General features: G+C 70.1%; 2 protein-coding genes across 3 annotated transcripts in view; both read right to left on the reverse strand.

Moving 5' to 3' along the window:
- Window positions 1–1,175: 1,175 nt before the first annotated feature.
- On the reverse strand, window positions 1,176–5,941 carry LOC128836031 (sulfotransferase 1 family member D1-like). Of its 2 annotated transcripts, none has more exons than XM_054026032.1 (8): window positions 5,846–5,941; window positions 4,430–4,578; window positions 3,955–4,080; window positions 2,618–2,715; window positions 2,384–2,510; window positions 2,028–2,122; window positions 1,442–1,622; window positions 1,176–1,356 (listed from the first exon to the last, which is right to left on the reverse strand). In XM_054026032.1, the coding sequence occupies exons 1-8, from the start codon at window positions 5,881–5,883 to the stop codon at window positions 1,244–1,246; spliced, it is 927 nt and encodes a 308-aa protein (XP_053882007.1). In that variant the 5' UTR covers window positions 5,884–5,941; the 3' UTR covers window positions 1,176–1,243. The 2 variants fall into 2 exon arrangements, with proteins under 2 accessions (XP_053882007.1, XP_053882008.1); XM_054026033.1 differs by lacking the exon at window positions 5,846–5,941 and adding an exon at window positions 5,191–5,284.
- A 171-nt stretch (window positions 5,942–6,112) lies between these two features.
- The window catches only part of LOC128835506 (kinesin-like protein KIF22), a 12,704-nt gene continuing 5,526 nt past the window's right edge, over window positions 6,113–13,290 (reverse strand). The window contains 7 exon segments of the mRNA XM_054025033.1: window positions 6,113–6,296; window positions 6,642–6,729; window positions 6,875–7,005; window positions 7,458–7,816; window positions 12,046–12,086; window positions 12,480–12,662; window positions 13,136–13,262. Of these exon segments, the coding sequence (XP_053881008.1) occupies window positions 6,267–6,296; window positions 6,642–6,729; window positions 6,875–7,005; window positions 7,458–7,816; window positions 12,046–12,086; window positions 12,480–12,662; window positions 13,136–13,262 (959 nt within the window). The 3' untranslated portion in view covers window positions 6,113–6,266.

Here is a 13,290-nt window from a genome sequence, read left to right on the forward strand (position 1 = left end):
CCCCCACAGTTCCAGCGCCCCAACTCCCCCCACCCACTGGCCCCCGACTTCCCCCACACAGCTCCAGCCCCCCAACTCCCCCCACCCGCACCCTGCCCACACAGCTCCTGCCTCTCTGCCTCTCACCTGCACCCTGCCACCCAGCTCCTACCACCCACACCCTGCCCCCCAACTTCCCCCAGACAGCTCCTGCCTCTCTTTTCTCCCCCCCTCCCCCGCATCCTGCCCCAGTTCCCCCCAAAACCCTGCCCCACAGCTCCGGCCTCTTTACCCCTACACCCTGCCCCCTGCAGTGCCCAGAGCCCTGCCTCCCTCCGCCCCAGCACTTAGATCCAGCCCCGAACCCTTTCCCCCACTGGCTACCTTATTGACCCCTTCTAGGGTTTGTTCATTAACTACTCCTCACCAGGCCCTTTGACCCGCTGCCCGGACACCTGGGTTCTGGCTCCCCGCCCGGCGCGATTCCTGATGTCGGGGGCTTGAGGGTTATTTATTGTTCTGGGCCCAGTGTGGCTCCCATCCCCTCCCCCCCCCCCCCAACCACTGGGCCCCACCCCCCTCCTGGAGCCAGGGGAGAACCCAGGCATCCGGGCTCCCCTCCCTCCCCCAGCCCACTCTAACCACTGGGTCCCACTTCCCTCCCGGAGCTGGGGGAGAACCCAGGCTTCCGGGCTCCCCTTCCCCCCCCCTCCAACCACTGGGCCCCACCCCCCTCCTGGAGCCAGGGGAGAACCCAGGCGTCCGGGCTCCCCTCCCCCCTAGCCCGCTCTAACCACTGGGTCCCACTTCCCTCCCGGAGCTGGGGGAGAACCCAGGCTTCCGGGCTCCCCTTCCCCACCCCCTCCAACCACTGGGCCCCACCCCCCTCCTGGAGCCGGGGGAGAACCCAGGCGTCCGGGCTCCCCTCCCCCCAGCCTGCTCTAACCACTGGGCCCCACTCCACTCCTGGAGCGGGGTGGGGCAGCGTTGGCAGCCCAGTCAGGTTGGGGGCTGTGGGGGCGGATTATTCAAGAGGCTCTGGCAGGGAGGCAAGTGGAACTGGAGTCAGAGCTGGGGGGGGGGCTGCGAACTGGAGAAAAGTCCCCCCCCCAGCACCCCCCCACACACAGCCAGCGCCCCTCCCCCTCCCCCTCCCCACGGCGCTCCCTGCTGCAATGAACCACACGAAGCGGAGCCCAGAGCAGGTAACTCAGCTTTATCTCTCTGCAGTGGGGTGGGGGGGGCTGATGTGGGGCGGGGGGGCTCAGATCTCCATCCGGAAGCTCAGGTCGGTTCCCTCCATTTGCCTCTCGTAGTCGGCATCAAATCGCTCGTTCTGCGCCACCGTGAACTGGTTCTTCCAGTCGCCCGTCACACCTGGGGGACAGGAGAGTGGGGTCACTGAGTCCCCTTCCCAGGCCGAGCCCCCCAGGCCATGCCCCCCCTGCCCCGGTCCCCTTACCCTTGCGCATGAAGGGAGAGATGCTGTGGTCCATGACGCTGGTGGGGAGGGTTTTGTAGTTGGCCATGAAGTTCTGCTTCATCTGGCCGAAGGCCGTGTGCCGGGCAATCGCCTCCACCAGCCCCTCGCCCGGGGGGCACCCCAGGAACTCCATCACCTTCCGGATCTCCCGCCGGGGGTCCTGGGCAGGACGGTGGTTAGAGACAACGGGGCACGCCGGGGGGCTGGGGACAGGAGGGGGAGAGGGAGTCGGGTGGGGACAGGAAGGGGGGAGGGGCAGTGGGGGGACAGGAAGGGGGATGGGCAGTTGGGGGGACAGGGACAGGAAGAGGGAAGATAAGCAGTGGGGGGGGGCGGGAACAGGAAGGGGGGGCACTTGGGGGACAGGAATGGGGGAGGGGCAGTTGGGGGGACAGGGACAGGAAAATGAGCAGTGGGGCGGGCTGGGGACAGGGAGGGGGGAGGGGCAGTGGGGGGGACAGGGACAGGAAGATGAGCAGTGGGGCGGGCTGGGGACAGGAAGGGGGACACTCGGGGGACAGGAAAGGGGGAGGGGCAGTGGGACTACCCGGGGGGGGGGGCTCACCTCCTTCATGTCCTCGTAGAACAGGTAGAGCAGTCGCTGCTCCCGTCTCTTCTCCCACCAGCCCCGGACGTGCTGGTACCACGACCCGAACGACACTGCGGGGGGCAGACGGCTCTGAGCCCCCCAGTCCCTTCACACACACCCCCAGGCAATCCCCACACCCCCCGTCCCTCCCAGCCAGGCAATGCCCCCTGCTCCCTTCTGTGCCCCCCCAGCCAGGCAATCCCCCAACGCCCTCCCTGCACCCTCCCCAGCCAAGCAATCACCCCCGCCCCCTCTGTGCCCCCCCCCCCCCGAGCCAGCCAGTCTGTGCCCTGGGGCAGGTCTGAGCCGGCACCCCCCCGCTCGCGCCCCACCTTCGCCAGCCATGAAGTCGGCCAGGAAGTGGTCCCAGGAGCCCGGGTCCGGATGCACCTTCGCCATCTGGTAGAAGTAATAGTAGGACACGGCCACGTCCTTGGGGTTCCTGGCCACGTAGATCATCTGGGGGGGACACGGGGGTCAGCCCTCCTCTCCCCACCCCCACCTCAGCTGAGCTCCGCTCCCAGCAGCCAATCAGAGCCCAGCTGGCCCCCCACCCCGCGGCTCACCTTACAGTCCTGCTCCCAGAACGACTCCGGCAGCAGCTGCACCGGGAGATGGGTCTTCACCAGCCGCCGGGCGCGGCTCTTCCGGAGCAGCTCCACCCCTGGGGGGCACAGGGCGGGTGAGCCGGGAGCCCCCTACAGCCAGTGCCCCCTGCCCACAGAGCCCCCCTGCCCACAGCGCCCCAACCCACAGAGCCCCCTCCTCACAGCGCCCCCCTGCCCACAGAGCCCCCCTGCCCACAGAGCCCCCTCCTCACCGCGCCCCCCTGCCCACAGCACCCCAACCCACAGCGCCCCCCTGCCCACAGTGCCCCCTCCTCACAGCGCCCCCCTGCCCACAGAGCCCCCCTGCCCACAGAGCCCCAACCCACAGAGCCCCCTCCTCACAGCGCCCCCCTGCCCACAGCGCCCCCCTGCTGGTCGAGGCCAGGCTGGAGTAGCTGGGACCTAGACAAATGAGAGGATTGGGCCAAAAGAAACCTGATGAGGTTCAACAAGGACAAGTGCAGAGTCCTGCACTTAGGACGGAAGAATCCCATTCACTGCTACAGACTAGGGACCGAATGGCTAGGTAGCAGTTCTGCAGAAAAGGACCTAGGGGTTACAGTGGACGAGAAGCTGGATATGAGTCAACAGTGTGCTCTTGTTGCCAAGAAGGCTAACGGCATTTTGGGCTGTATAAGTAGGGGCACTGCCAGCAGATCGAGGAACGTGATTGTTCCCCTCTATTCGACATTGGTGAGGCCTCATCTGGAGTACTGTGTCCAGTTTTGGGCCCCACACTACAAGAAGGATGCGGAAAAATTGGAAAGAGTCCAGCGGAGGGCGACAAACTCTGAAAAATGATTAGGGGTCTGGAGCACATGACTTATGAGGAGAGGCTGAGGGAACTGGGATTGTTTAGTCTCCAGAAGAGAAGAATGAGGGGGGATTTGATAGCTGCTTTCAACTACCTGAAGGGGGGTTCCAAAGAGGCTGGATCTCGGCTGTTCTCAGTGGTGGCAGATGACAGAACAAGGAGCAATGATCTCAAGTTGCAGGGGGGGAGGTCCAGGTTGGATATTAGGAAACACTATTTCACTAGGAGGGTGGTGAAGCACTGAAATGGGTTACCTAGGGAGGTGGTGGAGTCTCCTGCCTTAAGGATATTTAAGGCCTGGCTTGACAAAGCCCTGGCTGGGATGATTTAGTTGGGAATTGGTCCTGCTTTGAGCAGGGGGTTGGACTAGATACCTCCTGAGGTCCCTTCCAACCCTGATAGTCTATGATTCTGTGAGCTCCCCCCACAGCCAGCGCCCTGCCCCCTCCCCACAGCGCCCCAGGAGCCGAGGCCACGTTACCGGTGGGGACCCCAGGAACAGCAAACTCCAGGAAAGGGACTCGCATGTAGATGGCATCTCGCTTGCATTTCTCTGTGTCTCCATCATTGTAGATCATGTCGATGATCTCACTGATCCAGGTGGTACCTGCAGGACAGGTAGGGCTGGGCTAGCAGGGGGCTGCGGGTCGGGAGTGAGGGGCACCGGCAGAGCTGGGGGGAGGGCTGGGCTAGCAGGGGGCTGCGGGTCGGGAGTGAGGGGCACCGGCAGAGCTGGGTGGGGGGCAGGGCTGGGCTGGCAGGGGCTGCGGGTCGGGAGTGAGGGGCACCGGCAGAGCTGGGGGGGGCAGGGCTGGGCTGGCAGGGGCTGCGGGTCGGGAGTGAGGGGCACCGGCAGAGCTTGGGGGGGGCAGGGCTGGGTTGGCAGGGGCTGCGGGTCGGGAGTGAGGGGCACCAGGGCACAGAGGGAGGGGCTATGGGGAGGCTGGAGGACTCACCGGATTTGGGGTAGGTGGAGATCAGTAGATCGTCCGGCTGTGCCTGGAATCCCTCCACCTCCCCCCAGTTCTCAGCGAAGTATTTGATCATAGGGACTCCCTGGATGGGGATCAGGGCTGGGCGCGGAGTCTCCTCAGCCAGCTGCATCCTGGGAGAGAAAGGGTTAAAGAGACTCTCTGGAGATAGCCCCCCGCCCCCCCAGAGCCCAGGGCTGGGCGTGCAGTTGTTGTGGGTCGGGAGGGAGGGGCACTGGCAGAGCTGGGGGGGCAGGGCTGGGGGTCGGGAGGGAGGGGCACCGGCAGAGCTGGGGGGGGCAGGGGCTGGGGGGCGGGAGGGAGGGGCACCGGCAGAGCTGGGGGGCAGGGGCTGGGGCTGGGGGGCGGGAGGGAGGGGCACCGGCAGAGCTGGGGGGCGGGGGCAGGGGCTGGGGGGCGGGAGGGAGGGGCACCAGCGCAGGGGCCGAGTTGTGAAAGTTTCTGGCACCGGAGGGAGACGTTGTTGGCTCCGGGACATTCCTGGGTACAGGAGCGGGGGGGGGGGGCGCGGGGGACGGCGGGGGCGGCAGGCGGGGGGGGGGGTCAGGAACCGGGCCGGGGGGAGGCGGTTGCCCCTTTCTGTAGGGCGGCAGGAGGGTCCCCGCAGGAGAAGGGCAGGTCCTGGGGACTCGGCACCCCATCCCTCTGCCCGTCCTGCGGGCTCCGGACACCTGGGTCCCTTCTCCTGCCTGGGGGGCCCTGGGGAGCTGCCCCCCCCCACTCACTTGCTCGGGGCTCGGCGGGGTCCGGAGAAGCTCTGCGCGAGGCCGGGCGGGTTTTATCGGCGGAGCCAGGAGCGGGCGGGGCTGTGGAGAGGGGCCAGGAGGGGGCTGGTCCCATCGCCATGGGGTGGGGGAGGCGGACGCCTGGGTCCGTCCCGCTGTTCATCTTTCTGTCGTCCCCCTCCCCGTCCCGAGCGCTCAGGGTCACCGTTCCCGGACGCCTGGGTCCCCTTCCCCATCCTTATCCCCCCCCCCTCCCGGACACCTGGGTCCCCTTCCGCATCCCCTTTCCCCATCCCTCTTCCCCCTCCCCACGCGGACGCCTGGGTCCCCTTCCCTATCCCTGTCCCCCCCCACACACCTGCCCGAATCCCTTTCCCTGTTCCCCCCCTCCCTGGACGCCTGGATCCCCTTCCCCATCCCTGTCCCCCCCACCCACCCGCCCGAATCCCTTTCCCTCCCCTCCCTGGACGCCTGGATCCCCTTCCCCATCCTTGCCCCCCCCCAAGCCCGGACGCCTAGGTCCCCTTCCCCATCCTTGCCCCCCCCCCCCCACGCCCAGAAGTCTGGGTCCCCTTCCCTCCCACGCCCAGACGTCTGGGTCTGCTTCCCCATCCTTGTTCTCCCCCCACACACACCTCGGTCCCCTCCCACTCACAGCGGTGTCAGGGGCTGCAGGTTGGTCAGGTCATACATTCCCAGAGCTCACTGGGTGGGGAAGGGGTCCCTGTGCCCCATGGGCCCCCCACAGCTCACTAGCCGGACGCCTGGGTTCAGGGCGGGAGGGAAAGGTTCCACCATCCTCCCTGGAAAGCCTGGGGCTCCTCCCCCACCTCTGCCCCTCCCCCCACCTGTCCTTGTCCCCCCTGCTGGGCTCCCTCCCCCCCGACGCCTGGGTCCGTCCCGTGTCAGGCAGAGCCGGGACTCGAATCTCCTGAGATGTTTATTTCATGTAATCCCATAATTATCCCCTCGCCCCGGGATCCAGGAGGGGGCGGGTCCATCGTCCCGGTGGGTGGGGCAAAGGGGACCCGTCCTTTGCCCCGCCTCCTCCAGCGCAGGCTCCTCCCCTCTGGTCTTCAAGTCTGCAGCTCCTCTGTCCAGTGTCCCTGTGGGCAGGAGGGGGTCAGAGAGGGAGGAGCTTCCCCGTCAGGGGGCGGGGACAGGATGAGGGGGTGTGGCTTAGCTGCCCTAAGGCGGGGCTACAAAGGGAGGCGGGGCAGGGGTTTGTCTGCCTGAGAAGGGGAGTTTAGCAGCAAGACACTGTGAAAAGGGAGGGGAGAGAATGGGGGCGGGGCTTACCCGCGAGGGGGCGTGGTTAGTGAGGGGCAGGCACAGGGAAAGGGGTGGGGACAGAAGAGGGAAGCCTGATGGGCCCACACAATGGGCGGGGCTCTTGTGCCAAAGGGGAACACACAAGGGGTGGAGCTTAGCAGCAAGTGGGCGGAGCTTACCTGGGAGGAGGCAGGGACTTCTTCCAAGTCACCATAGCAACCCTGGTGGTAGCGAATCAAGTCGCCCCACAGAAGCAGGTTCTTGCAGCTGCAACAGGAAATGGGGGGGCCTTCACCATGGGAATTGGGTCGCCAAGGCAACATGCTGGGGATGTTGCCCTGGGCAACTGCGTCCCATCCCTGCCCTCCCTGGAGATCCCCCCTCCCCCAGGGGATCCCCCCGGGCCCCATACCCTGGGCAGCGCCCCTCCACGGGCAGGATCTGCTCCGGCTCCTCCCGCAGGAACTCCCGCGCCAGGCAGGCGGGGTGGGCAGCCAGGGGGCAGCCGGGGTGGAAGCAGCACAGGGGGGGGTCATCCGCATCCTGCAGGGGGGAGACATGTGTGGGGGGGTACAGCCCCCACACCCCTCCCCTCCCCTCTCAGACCCCCCTCTAACCACCAGCCCTCACTCCCCACCCCCTGGCTCCCAGCCCCCCCCGACCACTAGCCCCCACTCCCCTCCCCTCGGCTCTCAGCCCCCCCCCTCTGACCACTAGCCCCCACTCCCCTCGGCTCTCAGCCCCCCCCCAACCACTAGCCCCCACTCCCCTCCCCTCGGCTCTCAATCGTCCCTCCCAATCACCAGCCCCCATTCCCCTCCCCTCGGCTCTCAGCCCCCTCTTTCCCCCCACTCTAACCACCAAAGACCCCCCCCCCCTCCCCTCCGCGAGCTGGGAGAGAACCCAGGAGTCCTCGCTCCCAGGCCCCACTGCTCTTACATCAGGCTCCCCCTCCCCTCCCAGAGAACCCAGGTGTCCGGGAACCCCCAATGTACCTGGAGTCTCTTCAGGCAGAGAGCGCAGCGCTGGGCCTGGTCTGCCTGCCCCGGTGGAGGGCCGGGTTCTTCCTGCCCCCGCTCCCCACGGCCCCTGGCTCGGCCCAGCGCCCGGAACTGCCCGAAGGCCACGGGCATGTGCAGGGGGGGCTGGAGGGCGGGGGGGAAGTCCCGGCGGTACCCTGGCTCCAGCCAGCGCACCGTGAGGGGCAGGCGGCACCAGGGCGCCGCGCGAAGCATGTGGGCCAGAACCCGGAGGTGGAAATCAAAGCGGGTCTCCCGGCGGGCGCGACGGCTCACGTGGGAGAGACGGCGAGAAGTGTGTGGGTGCTGCCAGGCCCACTCAAACTGGAGAGCAGAGAGACAGCGGAGTTAGAGAGCGGGGGCTGCGGGTTGGGAGTGAGGGGCACCGGCAGAGCTGGCGGGGGCAGGGCTGGGCTAGCAGGGGCTGTGGGTCGGGAGTGAGGGGCACCGGCAGAGCTGGGGGGGGGGCAGGGCTGGGCTGGTGGGGGCTGCAGGTCGGGAGTGAGGGGCACCGGCAGAGCTGGGGGGGGGCAGGGCTGGGCTGGCAGGGGCTGCGGGTCGGGAGTGAGGGGCACCGGCAGAGCTGGGGGCAGGGCTGGGCTAGCAGGGGCTGTGGGTCGGGAGTGAGGGGCACCGGCAGAGCTGGGGGGGGCAGGGCTGGGCTGGCAGGGGCTGCGGGTCGGGAGTGAGGGGCACCAGCAGAGCTGGGGGGGGCAGGGCTGGGCTGGCAGGGGCTGCGGGTCGGGAGTGAGGGGCACCGGCAGAGCTGGGGGGGGCAGGGCTGAGCTGGCAGGGGCTGCGGGTTGGAAGTGAGGGGCACCAGCAGAGCTGGGGGGGGGGCAGGGCTGGGCTAGCAGGGGCTGCGGGTCGGGAGTGAGGGGAACCGGCAGAGCTGGGAGGGGGCAGGGCTGGGCTAGCAGGGGCTGTGGGTCGGGAGTGAGGGGCACCGGCAGAGCTGGGGGGGGCAGGGCTTGGCTGGCAGGGGCTGCGGGTCGGGAGTGAGGGGCACCGGCAGAGCTGGGGGGGGCAGAGCTGGGCTGGCAGGGGCTGCGGGTCGGGAGTGAGGGGCACCGGCAGAGCTGGGGGGGGCAGGGCTGAGCTGGCAGGGGCTGCGGGTTGGAAGTGAGGGGCACCAGCAGAGCTGGGGGGGGGGCAGGGCTGGGCTAGCAGGGGCTGCGGGTCGGGAGTGAGGGGCACCGGCAGAGCTGGGGGGGACTGGGCTGGCAGGGGGCTGCAGGTTGGGAGTGGGGGGCACGGGCAGGGCTGGTGGGGGAACTGGGCTGGGCTGGTGGGGGGCTGCAGGTTGGGAGTGGGGGCCACGGGCAGGGCTGGTGGGGGGGCTGTGGGTTGGGAGTGAGGGACACTGGCAGAGCTGGGGGGGACTGGGCTGGGCTGGTGGGGGGCTGCAGGTTGGGAGTGGGGGGCACGGGCAGGGCTGGTGGGGGGGACTGGGCTGGGCTGGTGGGCGGCTGCGGGTCAGGAGTGAGGGGCACTGGCAGAGCTGGGGGGGCAGGGGCTGGGCTAGCAGGGGCTGCGGGTCGGGAGTGAGGGGCACCAGCAGAGCTGGGGGGGGGGCAGGGCTGAGCTAGCAGGGGCTGTGGGTTGGGAGTGAGGGGCACCGGCAGAGCTGGGGGGGGGCAGGGCTGGGCTAGCAGGGGCTGTGGGTCGGGAGTGAGGGGCACCGGCAGAGCTGGGGGGGGGGCAGGGCTGGGCTGGTGGGGGCTGCAGGTCGGGAGTGAGGGGCACCGCAGAGCTGGGGGGGGGCAGGGCTGGGCTGGCAGGGGCTGCGGGTCGGGAGTGAGGGGCACCGGCAGAGCTGGGGGGCAGGGCTGGGCTAGCAGGGGCTGTGGGTCGGGAGTGAGGGGCACCGGCAGAGCTGGGGGGGCAGGGCTGGGCTGGCAGGGGCTGCGGGTCGGGAGTGAGGGGCACCGGCAGAGCTGGGGGGGGCAGGGCTGAGCTGGCAGGGGCTGCGGGTTGGAAGTGAGGGGCACCAGCAGAGCTGGGGGGGGGGCAGGGCTGGGCTAGCAGGGGCTGCGGGTCGGGAGTGAGGGGCACCGGCAGAGCTGGGAGGGGGCAGGGCTGGGCTAGCAGGGGCTGTGGGTCGGGAGTGAGGGGCACCGGCAGAGCTGGGGGGGGCAGGGCTTGGCTGGCAGGGGCTGCGGGTCGGGAGTGAGGGGCACCGGCAGAGCTGGGGGGGCAGGGCTGGGCTGGCAGGGGCTGCGGGTCGGGAGTGAGGGGCACCGGCAGAGCTGGGGGGGGCAGGGCTGAGCTGGCAGGGGCTGCGGGTTGGAAGTGAGGGGCACCAGCAGAGCTGGGGGGGGGGGCAGGGCTGGGCTAGCAGGGGCTGCGGGTCGGGAGTGAGGGGCACCGGCAGAGCTAGCAGAGCTGGGAGGGGGCAGGGCTGGGCTAGCAGGGGCTGTGGGTCGGGAGTGAGGGGCACCGGCAGAGCTGGGGGGGGCAGGGCTTGGCTGGCAGGGGCTGCGGGTCGGGAGTGAGGGGCACCGGCAGAGCTGGGGGGGGCAGAGCTGGGCTGGCAGGGGCTGCGGGTCGGGAGTGAGGGGCACCGGCAGAGCTGGGGGGGGCAGGGCTGAGCTGGCAGGGGCTGCGGGTTGGAAGTGAGGGGCACCAGCAGAGCTGGGGGGGGGGCAGGGCTGGGCTAGCAGGGGCTGCGGGTCGGGAGTGAGGGGCACCGGCAGAGCTGGGGGGGACTGGGCTGGCAGGGGGCTGCAGGTTGGGAGTGGGGGGCACGGGCAGGGCTGGTGGGGGGAACTGGGCTGGGGCTGGTGGGTGGGCTGCAGGTTGGGAGTGGGGGGCACGGGCAGGGCTGGTGGGGGGCTGTGGGTTGGGAGTGAGGGACACTGGCAGAGCTGGGGGGGGACTGGGCTGGGCTGGTGGGGGGCTGCAGGTTGGGAGTGGGGGGCACGGGCAGGGCTGGTGGGGGGGACTGGGCTGGGCTGGTGGGCGGCTGCGGGTCAGGAGTGAGGGGCACTGGCAGAGCTGGGGGGGCAGGGGCTGGGCTAGCAGGGGCTGCGGGTCGGGAGTGAGGGGGCACCAGCAGAGCTGGGGGGGGGGGGCAGGGCTGAGCTAGCAGGGGCTGTGGGTTGGGAGTGAGGGGCACCGGCAGAGCTGGGGGGGGGCAGGGCTGGGCTAGCAGGGGCTGTGGGTTGGGAGTGAGGGGCACCGGCAGAGCTGGGGGGGGCAGGGCTGGGCTAGCAGGGGCTGTGGGTTGGGAGTGAGGGACACCAGCAGAGCTGCGGGGGACTGGGCTGGGCTGGTGGGGGGCTGCAGGTTGGGAGTGGGGGGCACGGGCAGGGCTGGTGGGGGGGACTGGGCTGGGCTGGTGGGGGGCTGCGGGTTGGGAGTGAGGGGCACCGGCAGAGCTGGGGGGGACAGGGCAGGGCTGGTGGGGGCTGCGGGTCGGGAGTGAGGGGCACCAGCAGAGCTGGGGGGCAGGGCTGGGCTGGCAGGGGCTGCGGGGTCGGGAGTGAGGGGCACCGACAGAGCTGGGAGGGGGCAGGGCTGGGCTAGCAGGGGCTGTGGGTCGGGAGTGAGGGGCACCGGCAGAGCTGGGGGGGGCAGGGCTTGGCTGGCAGGGGCTGCGGGTCGGGAGTGAGGGGCACCGGCAGAGCTGGGGGGGGCAGAGCTGGGCTGGCAGGGGCTGCGGGTCGGGAGTGAGGGGGCACCGGCAGAGCTGGGGGGGGCAGGGCTGAGCTGGCAGGGGCTGCGGGTTGGAAGTGAGGGGCACCAGCAGAGCTGGGGGGGGGCAGGGCTGGGCTAGCAGGGGCTGCGGGTCGGGAGTGAGGGGCACCGGCAGAGCTGGGGGGGACTGGGCTGGCAGGGGGCTGCAGGTTGGGAGTGGGGGGCACGGGCAGGGCTGGTGGGGGAACTGGGCTGGGCTGGTGGGGGGCTGCAGGTTGGGAGTGGGGGGCACGGGCAGGGCTGGTGGGGGCTGTGGGTTGGGAGTGAGGGACACTGGCAGAGCTGGGGGGGGACTGGGCTGGGCTGGTGGGGGGCTGCAGGTTGGGAGTGGGGGGCACGGGCAGGGCTGGTGGGGGGGACTGGGCTGGGCTGGTGGGCGGCTGCGGGTCAGGAGTGAGGGGCACTGGCAGAGCTGGGGGGGCAGGGGCTGGGCTAGCAGGGGCTGCGGGTCGGGAGTGAGGGGCACCGGCAGAGCTGGGGGGGGGCAGGGCTGGGCTGGCAGGGGCTGCGGGTCGGGAGTGAGGGGCATCGGCAGAGCTGGGGGGGGGCAGGGCTGGGCTGGCAGGGGCTGCGGGTCGGGAGTGAGGGGCATCGGCAGAGCTGTGGGGGGCAGGGCTGGGCTGGCAGGGGCTGCGGGTCGGGAGTGAGGGGCATCGGCAGAGCTGGGGGGGGGCAGGGCTGGGCTGGCAGGGGCTGCGGGTCGGGAGTGAGGGGCATCGGCAGAGCTGGGGGGGGCAGGGCTGGGCTGGGGGGGGGGCTGCGGGTCGGGAGTGAGGGGCATCGGCAGAGCTGGGGGGGGCAGGGCTGGGCTGGCAGGGGCTGCGGGTCGGGAGTGAGGGGCATCGGCAGATACCCGCAGCGCAGGCCACGTCGGTGGGGAAACCGTGGATAATCAGCACCATCTCCCTGCAAGCAGAGAACCCAGGTCAGGCCAGAGCTCCCAGCATGCCCTGCTCCCTCAGCCTCCACTCCCAGCATGCCCTGCTCCCCCCTCCCCAGGCCAGCCAATTCTCCCAGCATGCCCTGCTCCCTCAGCTTCCACTCCCAGCATGCCCTGCTCCTCCCGCCCCAGGCTAGCCAGTTCTCCCAGCATGCCCTGCTCCCTCAGCTTCCACTCCCAGCATGCCCTGCTCCTCCCGCCCCAGGCTAGCCAGTTCTCCCAGCATGCCTTGCTCTGCTGCTTAGGTCGGCACGAGTGCATGGCATGCTGGGAGCCTACCCCTGCAGCATTGCATGCTGGGATTATCCCACCACCACCATTGCATGATGGGAGCCGTGTCCCCCAATCCTCTGGGTTACCAGGGCCCGCGCCCGCTGGTCTTCCAGGCCCCGCCGCGGCGCTTGCCGGCATTGTGCTGCCCGATGCGGCGCTGGGGGGCCACAGTGAAGCCGACGTAGACACGGCCCCGGTACCGGGGGTTGGTGCAGAACAGCAGGTAGACGCCGAAGAACCCCCGCGGCTCCGCCCCCCATGGCCGGGGCCTGGGGAGAGGGGACGGGAAAGGTCATAGCTGGCCAGCCCCACTTCCCAGCATGCCCCGGGTCCCCCCCCGCCCCCATCTCGCAGCATGCCCCAGGTCCCCCCATACCACCTACTTCCCAGCATGCCCTCCGTGCCCCTCACTTCCCAGCATGCACCAGGTGCCCCCCAGCCCCCACCTCCCAGCATTCCCAGATCCCCCCATACCACCTACTTCCCAGCATGCCCTCCGTGCCCCTCACTTCCCAGCATGCACCAGGTGCCCCCCAGCCCCCATCTCCCAGCATTCCCCAGATCCCCCCATACCACCTACTTCCCAGCATGCCCTCCGTGCCCCTCACTTCCCAGCATGCACCAGGTGCCCCCCAGCCCCCACCTCCCAGCATTCCCCAGGTCCCCCCATACCACCTACTTCCCAGCATGCCCTCCGTGCCCCTCACTTCCCAGCATGCACCAGGTGCCCCCCAGCCCCCACCTCCCAGCATTCCCCAGGTCCCCCACCCGTGTCCCCCACTTCCCAGCATGCACCAGGTTCCCCCCCCCGTGCCCCCACTTCCCAGCATGCCCCGGGGCCCCTCCAATCCTGCCTCCAGCCTCAGCTCCTGGAGCCACCGCCGGGCCCAGCCCGGA

This window comes from Malaclemys terrapin, chromosome 4 (assembly GCF_027887155.1).
Source record: "Malaclemys terrapin pileata isolate rMalTer1 chromosome 4, rMalTer1.hap1, whole genome shotgun sequence".
NCBI classification, from domain to species: Eukaryota; Metazoa; Chordata; order Testudines; family Emydidae; genus Malaclemys; species Malaclemys terrapin.

Coding starts and splice junctions, on each gene's coding strand:
- LOC128836031 (XM_054026032.1), bottom strand. CDS start 5,883: ATGTATGACCTGACCAACCTGCAGCCCCTGACACCGCT. Junction 1,623..2,027: donor TCTACGAGGACATGAAGGAG/GTGAGCCCCCCC, acceptor CGTCCTGCCCAG/GACCCCCGGCGGGAGATCCG. Junction 1,357..1,441: donor CTCTCCCTTCATGCGCAAGG/GTAAGGGGACCG, acceptor CCTGTCCCCCAG/GTGTGACGGGCGACTGGAAG.